The 18,201-nt window shown below is 44.6% G+C and overlaps 2 protein-coding genes across 4 annotated transcripts in view; both read right to left on the bottom strand.

Moving 5' to 3' along the window:
- Window positions 1–67: 67 nt before the first annotated feature.
- LOC124211249 (innexin inx2-like) lies at window positions 68–3,195 on the bottom strand. The gene is made up of 5 exons (XM_046610113.1): window positions 2,881–3,195; window positions 1,662–1,813; window positions 1,235–1,477; window positions 410–705; window positions 68–333 (listed from the first exon to the last, which is right to left on the bottom strand). The coding sequence occupies exons 1-5, from the start codon at window positions 3,059–3,061 to the stop codon at window positions 93–95; spliced, it is 1,113 nt and encodes a 370-aa protein (XP_046466069.1). The 5' UTR covers window positions 3,062–3,195; the 3' UTR covers window positions 68–92.
- Window positions 3,196–7,015: 3,820 nt separating this feature from the next.
- LOC124211735 (uncharacterized) overlaps window positions 7,016–18,201 on the bottom strand; it is an 83,395-nt gene continuing 72,209 nt past the window's right edge. For all 3 annotated transcript variants that reach the window (XM_046611088.2, XM_046611086.2, XM_069133494.1), the window contains exon 4: window positions 7,016–11,754. In XM_046611088.2, coding sequence (XP_046467044.1) covers window positions 9,406–11,754 — 2,349 coding nt within the window. In that variant the 3' untranslated portion in view covers window positions 7,016–9,405. The remainder of the gene's footprint in view (window positions 11,755–18,201) is intronic.

Raw genomic sequence — 18,201 nt, 5'->3', positions numbered from 1 at the left:
GATTTAGGGGTACACATATAATTAAAGGAGCACGATAATTATGGTTTAAAATTTGTATACCATTAATACCACGGTTTATTAGTATATTACATTCAGATAAATTCAAGACTTTCCACTTTCTCCTTGGCGAGCTTTCCAGAGAATTTCGATGCGAGCTCGTTTACGAGTTCCCAGAAAACGATCGGGTTTATATTGTGACTGAGTTGATGCAACAGGAACCAATCGCCGATATCAAAAGCTTGCACAATCGTCTCAGCCTGAGATCGTGGAATAAGCTGGGCCGTTGCTCGCAGCAGATAAACGCGAGCCCACGGCTGGGAGAAGACTATCATTCTGTGGCATAAAAATTCGTACGAAAAATCGATATGGTAAATATTGCAAATTAGATTTCAGCTCTAAGATACAGTACCTGTAAACAACGGCGAGGCCGCTAACTGCGGCCAAAAACACGAGCCAGAACCAGATGAAGACAAATATCTTCTCGTTGACTACGTTGAGAGGCAAAACGCAAAGAGCGTCGCGGGTCTGCGGCGAACCCGAAGCGCCAAAGGTGTGGATGGTGCACTTGGTCATCTTTGGGAAAAGCCTCGTCATGGGGTCCACTCTTTGGAACGGTCTCGATTCAATCGCAAACGCCGTTACCGCTGGTCCATATTTAGTGAATTGTCCTTCCAGGAACACGTCGAGCAGATACATCTGGCCAATCTGTATAATGTTAAAAGCTACGTCCGATTCACTCGGATCTTTAGTATTATGCCCATTGTATATTGTAGTCCGGGCATCTCCTAAAAAGCGCCCTTTTAGCCCGCCGACTGACGAACGTTGAGCTTCCTTTCAACTTCTGAATCAAAGGAAAAGATGAAGGAGCTTTTTCTGACTGCTCGCCAAGCTTTTAACGAACCTGCCTTAATTAAAAATCAACGACTTAAATACCCAGAAGGATTGGCTCGGTTATTTCGCGTGCTTTTGTTTTTAACGTTGTAGCGATTTTCGGACTCGACGTTGCGTTAATTAATTCATCGTTCGCGTTTCCACAAGGATCGCGGTAGATCTGACGAGGGCAAGTCATGAATATCGAATCGTGACTGAATTTTCATCGAATTATAAGTACATTATTATATACACGTATACAGACGGTGAAATTCCAATTGGCAGCTGTCGTAAAGGAAATCAGGTGCGGTAGGTAATCGCGATATTTAAATTGAAAATATGTTTTAACGACCAAGACCCATACCGCGTTGCAGAAGTTGAGGATTTCACAAGTAAGGAATCTAAAGGCGTAGAAGTTGTGAGTATGCAGATTCGTGATGGCGAAGTATTCCACCAGCTGGTTCCTTCTCTCTTTAGTCCATTCGTCGCGGTAGAACGGGTTGTCGAGATTCACGGAGAGGAGTCTCACGGTTCCACGTTCCCAGACACCCCAGAGGGCTCGGGGTGTGTAGAACATCAGGGCCTGGAGCACGAGGACGAAGCATACCTGCTCGTTCAATTTTGGGGGGAAAAACGTTTTAGTTACAATACCCCGGAAGACATGCAGGGAATACGTTGTACCGCGGAAAATCCACCGTGCGAGGTGTTCCCCTTTTGCGGGACCTCGACAACCTCGTTAGCTGGGATTACGTAAATTCATTACTCTACTCCCTTGGCGGGAACGCACCCACCCATTGGTAGTAGCGATGACGGTGAATTTCGTCGCCTTCAAGTGCTTGGCCCACACCAGGACTGGCCACGCTGATTCCCGGGATTCCGGTCAAGTGCCGCGAAACGGTGAACGTGCTGTAGATCCAGCAGTAGGCGTTCACGGAGTCCTTGTCTGCCGGATAAGGTTCGGGGAAATTGATAAGGGTCGTGATAATTGAGGCAATTGGATTACAAATTGGTAATGAAAAGGGTTCAACGTTCGGGAATTAACCAGATCGTTGTGTTTTCTTTCATCTACTTCAGCTTCAGCTGCCGACCGATAATGCTGGAAAAATATTGTCCAGGACACTTGTCAGACGACCTACGTTAAGAACAGACCGCGTACATCAGGGTAGTCGTGTTACCTGATTATTCTTTTTTTAACATTAACTCTTCACGAGCATCCTCGAAATATTTCATATTTAAAAGTGCAAAAACAATACATTGGATTCGATTAAAATGAAATTAACCGCTGATGCATGATTCAGCTCATGGAGGCAGGGTCGATACCGAATCGTATAATCCTGTGCAGTAGACGGTAGAGAATAAGAGAAGATCCGAGATAAATATCTCGTATATAAGATCAGCGTTGGTATTCGGTGGAGCGTATTTTACTTTATAGGTATAATAACAGGCTGAAGCAGCCGCCCGCAGGGTAAGATGAGGTGGAATTATTCGAGTCATTCAATAACGCGACCTAAACGTTTTCCGATAGCTAATCAAAAACGTTTTCAACATGCTGCACCCAGCGGCTACCTAATTTCTTTTCGATCGCGTTTTAGCCGATCTACGCGTTATATAACCATTGTTTGCAAGTCTGCACCTCGTGACGCTGTACGTCACGTCAATTTATTCCATCGAGTCGGAAGAATGTGAATAATTAGTACGCGGAATAAAGACACGGAAATTTTGCGAAAGAAATTGACTGCGGAATTTCGGGAGGGGGCAAAATAACCCCTCACAAATTAAATTAAATTAAAATAAATCAAAACGTACGAAATTGACAATTAAATGTGTGAGAGATTAACGATTCGATGATCGCTCTGGGTGAAAATATAAAACCCTAGAGGGTGATGTTTGTCTGTAAGAAAGTACAATATAACCTAAAAACTCGTCGCCAGCTGAGTTGCGGAATGATAAATGAACGATATCGGGTACGTTTTTTTTTGGGGGGGGGGGGGGGGGGGGATGCGGTTGTACCGATAGTTCCATCCGTGATGCAGGAAATGGGTTCGCCGATGTACTGCTTGGCGGTGACGAGGATGGCGCAGGCCGAGAGGAGGATAACGGTCGCCCGTGAATGGAGCCTGAAGACGATGTTGTCGACGCGGGCGGTTTCCTCCTGCAGAAGCGCCTTGAGGGAGTCGAAGAGATCGAGCATTTTCCTAGTTTCCAGTGCGTGTCGGCGATCGCGGGCGGGAGGTTGCGGAGGGTCGACTAAATACTGGCGTGAAATCAACCGAACCCAACGGCCGCGGGGAACAATGCAGTATATCAAACTGGGCTGATCCCCGTAAACTTTGAAACAATCGCGAGACTCCGGCAACGCGCGATCGTACTTTGTCATATCCGACGTTCCATTGTTACAAGTTGGCGCGAAGCGGCTCCAGCGCCAACCCTGCAGCCACCCGATTGTTTAAATTTGACAATCTGCCCGTTACCGCGGTAGGTTGTGGATGTATAATTTCGGAATTCCTCCTACGCTGTGCGTACATTATGAGCCAAGTCGCCGCCTCAAGATACGCCGTACGATGCGAATGCCTTGTGTTGAATATACGACATTGTAGGGTGGTCCGTTTTTTAACTTTTAAAAAGTATTAAAATAATCGTTGGCGACCTCGAAATATATTCCTACTTCTTCCAAGTTTTGCGACAATTCTTTTTCCCCAGTATTTTTCGTACCTTAAAAACAAGTTTAGAAAGAGAACCACCCTAATGACACCGCCAAACTATTTGAAATAGTCCGCCATGAAGACTACGTCGTAGTGCTGTTAGCCAATATGGCTTCTCTCTTTCCCCTTTCCGTTTACAGTGATTGATAATGTTATATTCGTTTAAATTCACTAAGATCATTTTGACGTTGTGAACTGTTGTAATTAAATTTTCATGTGAAAGAAATATCGAAGCTACGTGAAGATATTGAATCGAGTGTGGCGCTTTTTATTCATAAAGCCCGACACCTTGCATTACAAATTGTTATTCATCATCGCGACGCCATGTTTGTTTGCTGCCTTCTTCACCGCTGCAAACGAATATGCTGCATAATGGTGTATTCTTCCGACTCTCCGTGACTTTTTACTTTTCTTCTCAATCTATGTGCGTATATGACATAAGATATAAAAGCTTGAGCAATGGCCCGTGCGGTTACAGCAGTGACGAATGGCAATGTCGAAAGCATCCTATCGGATAAATGTTCGAGGCTTCTTCTTTGTCGATTTGAATTTGTATTTTTTACAGTATAACTTTACGATAATGCGAATAACGAGAATAAATTTCATTCTTAAATCTATATCTCTCTATAATCGTGAAGAATATGTATGTGATGTGTGTAGACGGGCATAGCTGTAACGGAATGCGGAATGCGGAATAAAAGTATCTTTTATTATCTGAACCCAAGTGGAAATGGATTATCGAACAGTTGGTGTAGCAATATCACAGAACTCAAAGAGAATACCTACAGAGCTTGGGCTGCAGGCGTTCGCGCCCCACCAGGTCGAGCCCCGTGAGTACAAAGGAGATTAAAAGCTCAGTTGCGGGATGGAAGCCGTTTTACATTAATCTCTGTTTAAAATTTCATTACAGGTGCAGGAATGAAGATAAAAGTAATAAATCGACCGATGGGAGTTTCGACGCAGGCAGATTCGTGCAAAGTTGTATAAGTATGCTTCATAGCGAGTTGAACGAGCGAATTAGAATTCGCTAATCGAATCCGCTAATGCACGTTATGCAAAATGTCAATGGTAATCGCGTGATTCGACATAAATGAAAGAAGAGTATGAGTATAATGTAAATGAAATAAAAATCCCGAACAGTCGCTTTATTGCCCGCTACCGTAAACATATGTATGTAAAATCTGCAGTGATAACGGTACGCAATTACCGCACATAGTCGACGAAATTGCTTCAAATCATCGCGTGTTCACGTGAGTTTAAAGCGAAATCAATACGCGGTACGGTCGTGGTCTGCATCATATGAATATGGGCTATTCCGCGTCAATCGGATCAGTCATCTCTCAGATATTTTTTTAATTTGGCATGTGGATTGTGTGGGACGAGTTAGATTTTTGTGCCAAAGCGCGAATCTCATAATGCAAAATTCGATTTTTTATTAACAATAACAAATTAGACTCCCATTTTTTTCAAAAATTCATAACTTCGGCAAAAAATTAGATACAATATATTTCTTTTTTTCAAATTACGCGGAAAGCTCCATAGAATTTAAAAAAAAATACAAAATGGTAAAAACAAGTTGTTATCAATTGTTTATTTAACAATTAATTTTTCAAAGATTTTCAAAACAGTGACTGACACGATCAAAAAATTTTTTTAAAATTCTGACATGTTTCTTGAACTGTACTACAACCTGTGAATTAATTCCAGAGGGGTGTTTTTCTTCGTTTTCGAGTAAAAAATCATTAAAGGTGTCGATGCGCATGAAATTGCGGCCCGCCGAGTCTCTACGTCATGGCGGGCGGCCGGTTGCCGTCCACCGCTACACCGCGGTGGCGTCGCAGCGTTATTTTAGAGTCATTTTCACGATGTAGGACATGATTGAAGAATCTGAAAAAAATACTGTACCTTCACAAGGCCTGCTCAAAGCGATAAGTGAAGTTTCAAGAATGTGTTATTATTTTAAAATAAGTAGCAAGTTATGTAATTATTATCATTTATGTGCACTCTCATGGTGTGTAACCGTTATTTTAAATCTCTGTAATAAAAAAACGGTGAAAAACACATTCCTGAAACTTCACTTATCGCTTTGAGCAGGCCTTGTGAAGGTACAGTATTTTTTTCAGATTCTTCAATCATGTCCTACATCGTGAAAATGACTCTAAAATAACGCTGCGACGCCACCGCGGTGTAGCGGTGGACGGCAACCGGCCGCCCGCCATGACGTAGAGACTCGGCGGGCCGCAATTTCATGCGCATCGACACCTTCAATGATTTTTTACTCGACAACGAAGAAAAACACCCCTCTGAAATTAATTCACAGGTTGTAGTACAGTTCAAGGAACATGTCAGAATTTTAAAAAAATTTTTTGATCGTGTCAGTCACTGTTTTGAAAATCTTTGAAAAATTAATTGTTAAATAAACAATTGATAACAACTTGTTTTTACCATTTCGTATTTTTTTTTAAATTCTATGGAGCTTTCCGCGTAATTTGGAAAAAAAAAATATATTGTATCTAATTTTTTGCCGAAGTTATGAATTTTTGAAAAAAATGGGAGTCTAATTTGTTATTGTTAATAAAAAATCGAATTTTGCATTATGAGATTCGCGCTTTGGCACAAAAATCTAACTCGTCCCACACAATCCACATGCCAAATTAAAAAAATATCTGAGAGATGACTGATCCGGTTGACGCGGAATAGCCCATATTTATTATTACAGATACTGCATCAAAACGTATGATATATGTGCGCGTATGAGTTGCAACAGTGAATTCGATTTAATAGAATCGAGAATTCAGCTACGAGGCGAATCAGCTTTTCGCCGTACGACTACGTAAACCTTGGTTTGAAATGTACGATGTTGACATCCTGTGCTTTTTCCCTTTTTTTATTTTTACGCTGCAGTTGGAGGTATTACAGCGTTGCCACTGTCCCGAGCAGAAAAGATTTTCAAACCAGCCTTGCTTCTTATTGAAAATGAAATACGAGAGGAATTCTCCGCGCAGTCTTAATTATTCCCACTCTTGGCGTCTCCGTCATTAGTAGAATTCTGGTTAATTAGTTACGGAGTTTCTTACGCCGTCGCGTCAGTGCGAAGGATTCGTACGGCGAACTTTTACTCGGAGGTGGGTATTCGGTTAGCTTATTTCTCGTCAGGTCGGTCCGACCGTCCAAATTGGGTTACTTAACATAAGATTTAAATAAAAGCAATTTCCGCTTTGAAATTAGTCCGGCTTCCGAAGGACAGAAACAAGGAGAACCTCGGCTATGCACACGACGCCCGTTGTAAGTATCTGCCGCAAGGATATTTGGATATTTGGGTGTACCCGCCTTATCACGTAAGCGAAATCGGGGCAAGAAATTGATTGCCGTTTCACGACGGGATGGGATATCGATGCGAAGACCGTTACACCGAACGAGGACTGTGTATAAGATCCGGTATGTAACTTATTTACCTGGCTCGACGGCGCACCGTAAACGCGCTTCGTTATTTATTAGTAAAAAATATAATAATCATATCGTTACAATGGTGTACAAGAGTAATTACACACCGTTACATTATAATTTGTATAATCTATCGTACATAATTTATATATTATATATTTATATATATATTATTTATATTATATTTGCATATTAATTAATTTATTTATACATATAATATCCTGTGTACGGCTATGATTGTCCTACATTCTACTAAAAACACTGGCTATTTACAAGCGTGAAATTTTTTTAGGATTTCGCACAAATTTCTGCAGCTGTTGTAAACCCGTCGCTTCGAAAGAACAGGAAAAAAGACAGTGAAGATGAAGGAATAGAAATACCGTGGCGCTAAGCCGGTGCTGCTCCTCTCCTCATTGTCAGGCATTGACAATTCTCCTAAAAGCTTGTCTGATCGCGTCTCCCACACCCCGTGCAAACCCGCCGTAGCGCTTAATGTCGTGGATACAGAGAGGGTGGGAATAAAATCACCTGACGAGGACGACTGATTGCTGCTCGATTCCCGAATCATTATTGCCCGCCTTTCGGGGCATAAATTTGACATTAGCAGTCCTCGATTTACTCCCCTCTTCTATATGGGCCAGGGTACAGGTAGGCATGCTGCTACAATATCGAGGAGCTTAGCCTCACGGTCCATTAGGGATCGTTAAACGCCGTAGAAAATTCATAAAGCGAATACCACGGACATTTTTCACACCCTCTTACGTCCATTCATTCGTCGAATCTTCCTACGACCTTTCCATTTTTCTTCGCTTCAGCCCTTCTTCGTTTACATTGGTTTGGGTATACAGGTAAATCGTTCAACATGATTGCAGAACGATCATATACGTATAATGACAGTGAGTTTTTACACATACACACACAAAGACACTCACTCAGAATCATCACGTGTTTCCTTTATTGTATACTGATTCTATACCGATACAATTCACAAACTCTCCCCCATCAACGAAATTTCATATTCTCACGTACGCGAACGCATACCTATCTCAAATGCATCGGTAAAATACAGTATTTCATAAATGGCTGTATGCCTATAGGTATACCTACGTAATACGTGTACGTACGTACGTCGATGCGAAAGTCGCATATGACACGAGCAAGTTTTACGACCGTCCCAGATGTCACATACTCACAAATGTGTTTTCATTTACAATTTGAACGAACCAAGCCATCTCTTTCACCCTCTCTCGTTGCTGCTCGGCAGGAACGTGAAAAATATAAAAAAGTAAAAAAAAAAAAAAAAATGCACAAATAACCAAGCACGAAACAAAACGAACACCGAAGAAAAATGAATAAAAAATTTCCCTGCGTCCTCATATTTTAGTCGGTATTCGCGCACGGATTCATCCATAATTCATACCATCCCAGTTATACCGGTATACATGTACTATAGGTATATATATACCTACAGGTATCAACACTGTGTGCGCTCAACGATCGATTATTACTGTGAACTACAAAATGTGTCATCGACGAATGTCGTCGATATCTGCTGCCTTGTAATAGGTACACGAAAGATAACAAAGCACGTTCAGCCGAGCTAAAAACTCGCCTGCGCTGCTGTCAAAGCTCGCTGAAAAATGAACAAGGCCGGATTCGAATTTTACCGAGCCAAATATTTAAGTTTCATAGAAGAGAAGATCAAGCTGAATAAGATTATAAGGTCTTCAATTTCACGATTCAATTGCTTCGGAAAAACTTTCCTTACTCCGATTTCATCACTCTCACCAGTTTAAATTCGACTAGTGCTTCAATTGCTCGATTTAATTGAATCTGCAATTGGATCAATTCACTCGGAGAAACTAGGGTTGACAAATTTCACCCCAGAATTGGAAAATGTCCTCATGACTTCGGAACCCGGTTATCGGCGCCATTTCATCACCGCGTAACCTGAGTTTTTAATTTTAATGGAGGCAAATCGTAATTCTTGAGCTTTTAAATTACTCATGTCACACAAATTAATTAAACCCAATCAATAATATACCTGTTCTACTATCCACACGCGAAAATCTACGGTCAACGGTCAGCTGTCAGCCTGGTTGCATCGGTTTGATTTTACCCCACCAGATGACACATTGCAAAGTGACAATCCCAATGAACACACCCCAACTGATCGGTATGCTTTTGTGGAATAATAAAAATCAACTCGTACGATACGAAATCCGGTTTGTAGCGCAATTGCCATGCTGCAAAGTGTGCCGATGAAGAGCCAAGCGTCAGGGTGTCGATGACGCGACGACATCACGGCAGGCATATAGGCACGCATCCAGGGTATCGCGTGACAAAGGCGTTACGTTCGCGTTGTACAAGGATGAGAGTATCCCGATGATCAGTAAGGTACGTGAATATCCCTAGACCTTCCGCGGCGTCGACAGAGTCGACAAACAGCAACGAAGCACGCGAGTCCGAGAAGCGCGGCGAGTCCGGCACCGAGTCCAGCCCCGGCCCAACCGGCGGGCCCAACGACGCCGCTTCCGTCGGCGGCAACGGGCCCTCCGCAAGTTTGCGGGGACTCGTCATCGGCCTCGGGGAAGCTGGCGTTGAAGGCGGTGCCGGTCGGCGTCGGGCAGTTGACGACGCCGTTGCAGAGAAGGCGGGTCGAGATGCATACGGCATCACCGGGGCACCGAAAGCCACAGTCCTCGAGCTTCAGGGTTTTTATAGCTCCGGATTCGTCGCGAGGCAGGTGGAAAAGCTCCGTCCATGCGATCTTGAAGGCCGCTCGGGCGGGCGCCATCGACCCGGTGAACTGGATTATGACGGCGGGAGGTTCGTCCTCGTGGCTCTCGGAAATGGGCCCGACGGGGCCTAGCTGCGCGGCCGAGAGGATCGGCATCTCCCTGACGACGCTGACGTTCTCCCCGCAGATACCGAGGTACGGCTCGGTCATTCCGGGCAGGAATATATCCAGCTTGCCGTCCTCGCACGAACGCGAGGCGAACTTTATCTTGTCGAAGTGAAGCCACAGGTCTCGTTCCGGATTTACGCGTAGCTCCCATATGCACTTGATCGAGCGTGGAGGAGTCACGTAGCCGAGGGCCTCGTAATGGGGAAATTCAATCTCGCCGTCGGTGGTCGCGGGAAAAAGGGCCGGTCCGCATAGCGGACTGTGCGCAAACTCGTACTTGGCCTCGAATAGCGGAGACGAGTGCTTGAAGTAGCTGGCCGCGGCATGGGCCCCGTCCACCAAGAGTTTCAGATCGAGCTTTTCACCCCGGGAGACGATCCTCAGGGGCGGCGAGCCGTTTCCCAGCCGGCAAACGCAGCTCCCTTTTCCGGACCCTGGTAGCGGCTCTTTAACGATGATCCGATCGGCCCGGCTGTCCCAGCACATTCCGCACTGGGCGTAAGGATGATCCTTGAAGGTGACGGCCTCGACGGTCAGTATGACGCGAGCGAAGAGCCGCTTGTCGGTGACAAAGCTGTAGGTGCAGGTCAGGTCGTTCGGCGGATCGCCGGGACGTTTGTAGACGAGGGTGTTGAGCGGTGATCGGAGGTAGCCACTCTGGGCTTTCCACGCTGCGAAGGTCTCGTCACACTCGGTGTTCGGCACAGCCTCGCCGAACTTTGTCGCGTTGAAGAAGTCGTAGTGAGCCCAGTAGTACAACGAACTACCAGAGTAGCTTCCGGTCTTGCTCTCGAACCTGACGAACAGAGCGTTCGAAGTCGACACGAAGTCGTGCTTTTCCATCGGCCTGCTGAACGTGTCGCAGAATGTCTTTATGATCCTCGCGTCGTCCGGCCAGTCGGCGTCGTAGAGGGTAAGGCTCTCGCCGCAGTCCCCGTCGTACAGCTGGATCGGTGACTCGATCCGGTTCACCCTGAAGCTTGGAAAGTAAAGCCTTGCGATTTCCCCCGGACGGCCCTTCAGCAAGTAGGTGCAGCTCGTGTGAGGCGGGTACCAGTGAGCCACCGACAGAAATATCCCCTCACCAGCACCGAGGGTCTCGCTGCTGAGCAACCAGTCGCAGCTGCCGTTCTTCACCCCGGCGGTCTCGACGTGGCCGGGCCAGTTCCCGACGTTGAAGTGAAAGCCCGTGTTCAGCAACGGTCCAGCCGGCGAGGAGACGAACTCGACGTAGAGGTCCTCGCTCGTGCCAATAATGCTGTAGGGGAACTTCCCCATTCCGCAGAAGGTACCGATCACCGGACTGGTCTCGTTCATGCCGTCGAAGACGCGGATGTAGTCGTAGGGACAGTGCTGGGAGCCTGAGCTTATCGGGCGCATGGGACAGGTCATTATGTTCTCGCACCGCTGCCCGTCTATGTTGAACTCCTCGTTCTCGATGTAGAGCTTTATGAAGGGGAGCCTGGTGTTCAGGCGGTACTTGCAGTGCAGGGCGCGGGGATAAACCCCCGGGTATGCCGGACTCTGGACGTAGCATGTCTGCAATCTGCAGTCCTTGAAGACCCGCTCGCAGTAGCTTCCGGGCACCACCTCGCCGCGTCGGTTCGGGTAGAGCTCGGGGTGCTGACCGTACCTGAGATAGACCTCGGTCTGCTGTTCAGCCCGTGAATCGAAGCTGAAGTAGGTTTGATCCGTGAAATTTTCCGCGTGGAAGAGAACCCGCACGAAACTCGTCTCCGATATGAAAGTCTGCGGCTGCTCCGACTCTCCGCAGAAAACTCCCGGGTCCTTTCTGTTGCTAACCTCCGTCTTTGCGTTTCCATCGATGATCTGCGGAACAGAATTACACATATGTCCTTTAGTCGTGTCTTATTATCAAAACTTATACTCGTGCAGGTTTCGAGACTTTATGATATGGCCTCAACTTCTAGGAACTCAACTCTTGGAGTTATCAATTTACATCCTACTTTACAGATAGAAACTCGCCGATACTCTTCCCATGATTACTTCCAACTGTTTGAGTGGTTCGTGTCTCTTAACAAGCGGTTTGCATTGCGGTGATTGATTCGAAGTTACGAAAACCCATTTACACAATTAGTTCGAAATACAATCTTATAAACGATTTTTCAATACGTACAGTATTTGACATACGTACGATTCGATACGATACCAACTAACTTGGTTCAAAGGACTTCCAACCGAGATGTGAACTTGAGATCGCACCACGCGTAATTAATCCCTCAGTTTCGCGTTCAAAATTCTGTCCATCGTTTTATGGGAGAAAACAAGCACTTGACATGTAGAGTCCTGAAACTTTGGTATGTGCGCAGGTCTTAGGAATGTTAGCTTAACGCAGGTTAGCTCTGGTGAAATACTTGGCGGTGAGTTCAGCTAACACGGTTTAGGGCCAAGAAAAAAAGGATGGAGAGAATTAGAACAACCCGTATTTGTTCTCTGAAGCATGTGCGTGTGAGCAGCTCACGATAGGAGGGGGAGAATAAAATATAGTTTAACAGAAAAGTGTTCCCAGTTCTGCAGAGAATGAACGAAAAAGTTTGTCTGGTTAAAGTTCCAAGGTTCGGGTAGTATATGGTAGAAAAGACTCGGCCTCCTCGAATGAACTGGAAAACTTTTGGTTTAACCCCGGGTGGCCACGTCAAAACTTTGTATCCACTTACTACTGCCGGATGACAAGTGTGGATGAATTCGCAACCGCGTTACTTTTCACTACGCTATACGTATAGGGGTGGGTGTATACCTATATTATACACCTCATACTCCCGTGTAGTCGATCTCGCGGCTTCTTTATTCAGTTGTATAATGCCGGTATAAAACATTCGAACTTTTGGCATAAGAATGAAAATAAAATAGAAAGGTTAAAGTAGAAGAAGAAGAAGAAGAAGAAGACGAAAATGAAAAAGTTTTAAGCGGAAAGATGGGAAAGACTTTATGACTTGCCGTCGTCGCCGCTAAAAGTTGCACCTTCGATTGCCCGGTGTGAAATTCTTGTACATGGAATGAAATTAAGAAATTACAACCGTATTCACTGTCTGAAATTTTACTGCGGTCAGAATTACCATCAGCCCTTTCCATTCGGAAAAATTGTGAAGTACGCTTCGCAGGTTCACCGGGATAAAATCAGGCTATATTGCCATGCAATAATGCACTCAGTTTACCCCGAATGTGCGGCATGTTGCACACTGTTTTATGCAAGCCATAAATCCACATTTACCGAGACATTTAGCTGCTATTAATATCGTACGTCACGAGGAAAGCTTTCGGAATCATAGATTATATACGATCGTCAACATTAACTCGGAATGGATTCAACTGCATCAAACCAAGAAGTAACGACACCGGACTAATTAAATTCACGTACTGCACGAAGTGCAAACATTTACTCTTTTTATTTGGATGTAAAATGTGCGCGACAGTAAAACAAAAGTTCAAAAGTAAAAACAAACACCGCATCATTGTTTTCCGTCTCTACGCGCAATGCCGGACTTTGGCGAAGTTTCATCCCTGTGTGCGTAAATTCGGTGGTAAAATAATACCGACTAATCAGTATGGGAATTTAATTAGAGTAAGCTTCAATTGTAATTTGCAATGGCACGTTGACAGCTAGCTTATAGGTGTGCATGGGTGTGAGTTGGGTATGCCGTGCGAGGCATTCCTCGACTTAATTAACCCTGTAGGTGGTAGAATATTAAATTTATTTATCGTTAGGGCGTGCAGTGGAACCGGTTAAATATTACCGTACGCGTGTAATGTTTCTATTTAATTTCCCACCAGTTTCTGGCATCACCGATATACGAGAGGCTTTTCCAAGAGCTCTTAATACGGTGATTAGTTGCAGAAACGGCTTATATTAAATTTATTCAACGTTATTGTGAAAAAAAAAAAAAAAAAAACGTAACTCGCCCTTGCTACTTGCAGAGAAAAAGTATAAATTAGCGAAACTCCCGCGCCTCGGTTTGTAAAAATGAAACAAAACGAATTTGTATATATTTCAACGAACCTACTGCACATCAAAGTAAAATCCGTCGCGCTTCGCTTACGCGTTCCGAGCACAAAACTTTGCCCATCTTTACAAATAAATACATAATACCCGGTGTAAGTCGGAAAGCTTTGCACTCCCTTTTTAACGTGATAAAAATCGATGTCCCTTGAAAGTTGCCCGACGGTCTCACGCAGAGTGTACCTGCGAAACATTGTGAAAGCTGGCATGGAATACGAGCTTTTTGTAAGCTTGCTCTCAGCCCATCATCGATCATCGACAACCGCTCGCCTTTCAGCTAAACAAATCTGCATTTCGTCCCGTGCAGTTGGTTCGAATCGAGGTAGAGCACGGTCCACTGATCCTTCCAAAGTTCCAAGGGCCCAAATTCGAGGAGCACCGATTTATCTCGGGCGTCACCTGGCAATGGAAGCGTAATGAGCTCCGGCAGCCGTACGCAATCTTCCTTGTATCTATCCGCGTTGTATCGCGACGGCAGTCGCTCACCCCCTGTGTATACATAATGTACACCCTATCTCCCCGACTCGAGACGACTGGGCGAGGGTGCGGACGAAAGAGAGAGAGCGAGAGAGAGAGGGAGAGGAGAGAGCGAAACACCTGAACGCCCTGAGCTAATTTCTGCGCGGGTAATTGCCAAGCTAGTTGAATGGATCCGACGCGTTGGTTGCGCGGTTCCACGCTAATTAAGCGCTGCGGCTTCCCACTGCAAATTCAATATTTCCCGGCCCCCTTGCACGCCATCAGCTACAGCAATCAGAGCTGACCCGACCCGCGTTTCGCTCGTTACTCGAGTCTTAGGCTCCTACTTTGGAAGGAACAGGACAGTGTGCCAGGATGCAAGAAATCGGCAGCTTCTTTGGCTGCCGAGGGTGGAAAGTTTGCGGAGTAGGAGCGGAAACTTTTCATCGTGGAGTCCGTTGATGTATCGTCACATCGTAGGATTACTCAGCCGAGTGAGTTATTTTTTTTTTTTTTCAACTTTCTTTCCTTCTTTCTTTTCCCTGAACTCGAATATTTCATACAAACGTTTCACATGATTGAAGACACCGTTTTTTCGAGCGGGAGTCTCTGAAACCCAATGTGGAGTCCGCTGCTATCATGAAGAGAAAGCTCATTGAGCTGTGGAGCAAACTCTAGAAAGTATTCCTTCAGTAGAGGCGAACTCTGCTTTATTTTTGCCGTCTATTGGTCGTGGTATGCTCGACGGGAATCGAAAATATTTGAAATAAACTCTAGGTTGTTTTTTTTTTTTTTTTTTACCTCATGCAACGAACCGATGCAAAGTACCCAGCGCCAATTTAAAACGGCTTTGGTTAGGAAATAAACATTTCAGTTTTCCAGCAAACGCGGTTTTAATGTTTAATCGTGTTTGCAAATACGTTACAGTGCTGTAACAAGTACGAAAGTAAAACTCATTTGCCTCTCCGTAAAGAGAATCGTCTCGTATAAATTATTCCAAATACACTCCGGCTATCGATTTAATTTTTCCCCGAAAATAAGAGAACGAAGATGAAATAATATCTTGAAATTTCGCGCGAGGATGAGGGCAGCTTCCGTCCAGATATACGGCAGACCCGGAGGAGCCGGCTGAACGAGCCTGGGACGCTGAAAAATTATAAAACGGTAGCCGGAGGGTGAATACCCACGGTTGGTATACCTATACGATGACTATTGATTCCGTCTGTGTTCCCTCCGAAATATATCGCATTGAATACTCGGCTTCAAGAATTCAAACACACTTATGTAAACTTTGATAAACCGAAACATGATGCCTGTTAATTCCTTCTCTCTGTTTCAGCGGAATAATTGCGAAAATGGTCTGCAGAATTTCGCGATTTCGGACTGCGAAATTTCACATTAAGACAATAATTGTACCGGATAGAGGGGAGAATTATAATATCGGGGAGAAAGACAATTACAAATCTCGTCTAGCTGCAGCTTTTCTACCTTCTTTTTTCACTTCCAACCAGAGAGGCAAAAGCTCGGCACTACCCTGCAACCCGAGTATATAAATGAAATTATTATCTTCATTCCCGGGACCGTAGACTGCTACACCCTTTTTCCTCGGCGCACAGGTGTCTCGTATATTACAAGGGATCCTCCAGCTGGCAAGGCTTTTACAGTATACCATTGCGTTTTCAAGTTGTCGCGGTCCCTTCTCCACGGTTCAACGTCTGGTCTGCTCGTAAAATTACCTACCCAAAATATATTTCCAAGCAGTTAAAAATGATTCCTCTGCAATTTTGAATCTGTTCAAGTTTTTTATATTATGAATATTCAAGCCTTTGCTCTATGGTTTTGTTTTTTTTTTTTTTTGTTCTCTACCATTTTCGTACACATTTTGGAAAATCCGACCGATATGATTAATCAAGAGCTAAAGTTTTACCAAGATAAGAGAAATCTTGAAAAATGATAGTTCACGGATGTTTTGACGGGTAAAATGTATCTGGAAAAGGGTTTAAACCTTCGTCCGAAGTAGCGGGTTATAATAATTTACAAACTAGACACCCTTTTAGTCGTTATCGAGTCCCGTTACGGTCGGATAAACATCAAAGTTGCTGTTTGACTTCTTGCGCAACGAAGGGATGAGAGGTCGATAGGCAAGCCGACAGAATCCTCGAACTTGCGGGAGTCGAGTTTCGAAAAGATCTCCGCAGAGTAGGTACATCTCTGCAGAGCCGGGCCGTGGGAATCCGGTCTCAAGGCTGCTCATTAACATTGGAGGAGATATTTCTCTCGGAGAAAATGCTTCGGGGCAACGGAGAAGCGGCGGCTACAGCTTAACGACGTTTAACGGTGTTAACGACTCCTCGCTTTCCACTTTACCCTTTTAATATTTCAGCCATAAAGAATTTATTCATCCGGAGGGGGAAACGACTCGCATCACTCGCGTACAGCGCCACCGGAAACTCGGATTTTTTTTAAAGGCAAATAGAGACTGCAGTAGCCAGGATCGAGCTTTTCTCAGATCTTGAAAACGTTCGCAATTGAAGAACAATACAATAAACGGTACTGAAAGATTCATTCAGGCGAAATCGATTCCGGCGATATCGAGGCGATGAACTTTCCTGATAGAGTTTATGCATCGTGCAAAGGTATATATATATATATACGTAAGATACTTTACTGGAAGGCGTTTGGAAACTCGGTCCGATCAGCGGATTAGAAAACTTGACGTGTGAACCTGAACGGCTGCGAGTTCTCTGCCATGCCGCTGGCTGCGCTGCAGATGGCTTGATCTCGCGAAGTGCTTTGCCCGCCGCTAAAAGCTCCGCAAAGCATTAAGCTGGCCTCGAATTTCCTTAGCAACGGCGAAAACCGAGTCGCACGTATTGAAAGTTAGCCAACTGTGCATAACAATCAGGATATGGATATACGTTATACCTTATATGATACATACACAAGCGATTCTTGCACTTTCACATTTTTTTCGTTCTTTGTTCGCGGGAGAATACGCGGGGATGTGAGACGAGCAAAATGGCGTAGGAGTTTATAATCAGCTGATCGTTTCAGGTTGTGAACACAAGTTCCAAGGTACAGAAAATGTCGCGCAAAAATTGTAAGGCCCCCGTTCTGTTGCGTTAAGTTGATGCCGGATGAAAAATTTTTCTCGTCCACGGCAAAGCTCGAATTGCGTAGTTGGATTAATTATTATTCGACTGGTTCAGAGTGGTGAATATTCGCCACCAAATGGCGCCTTCCGATATGCCGGAAACGTCGAATAGATACGGTGTCATGGCTTTGGGAGCGATTTTGAATAGAGCTTAGGTGATGCGGGTGGAAATGTATACCACGCGTGTATAGTTATATACGTTGAAGGAGGTAAGAGACTGCGCGCGGTACGGCGAAGCCAATTCTCTTGAGATCCCGCGTAAGCCGGGAAACTGGGTATATCTCTATGTGTCTGGTATAACGAAGCCGAATACGCTTCGCTGGCGTAATTTACTTCGACCAAATTCCCGCAATACATCGACCTAATACGATGATATTTTATTCCTTGTACTCCACGCTTCTGAACCGAAAGAAAATTCCTGACTCGAGCAGTCATCCCGGAAATTTGATACGTGCTGGATACGTTTCAAGAACAATTGAAAATTCTTCGTCGTTACTAATTTAAGAAGATTGAATCCTTGTAAATGCAAGTTCCGAATTTAGAAGTTCAGAAAAATTGCAGATACGATTCGTCAGAGAGATTGAACTCTTTTTTTTTTGATTATTAAGTTTTACAGTTTTGGTGAAATTTGAAAATTAGATACACC

Source organism: Neodiprion pinetum, chromosome 2 (genome assembly GCF_021155775.2).
Source record: "Neodiprion pinetum isolate iyNeoPine1 chromosome 2, iyNeoPine1.2, whole genome shotgun sequence".
Taxonomy (NCBI): Eukaryota; Metazoa; Arthropoda; class Insecta; order Hymenoptera; family Diprionidae; genus Neodiprion; species Neodiprion pinetum.
This window is presented reverse-complemented; position numbering and strand designations above follow the sequence as displayed.

Coding starts and splice junctions, on each gene's coding strand:
- LOC124211249 (XM_046610113.1), bottom strand. CDS start 3,061: ATGCTCGATCTCTTCGACTCCCTCAAGGCGCTTCTGCAGGAGGAAACC. Junction 1,814..2,880: donor CATCACGGATGGAACTATCG/GTACAACCGCAT, acceptor CTTATCCGGCAG/ACAAGGACTCCGTGAACGCC. Junction 334..409: donor GGCCTCGCCGTTGTTTACAG/GTACTGTATCTT, acceptor TTTATGCCACAG/AATGATAGTCTTCTCCCAGC.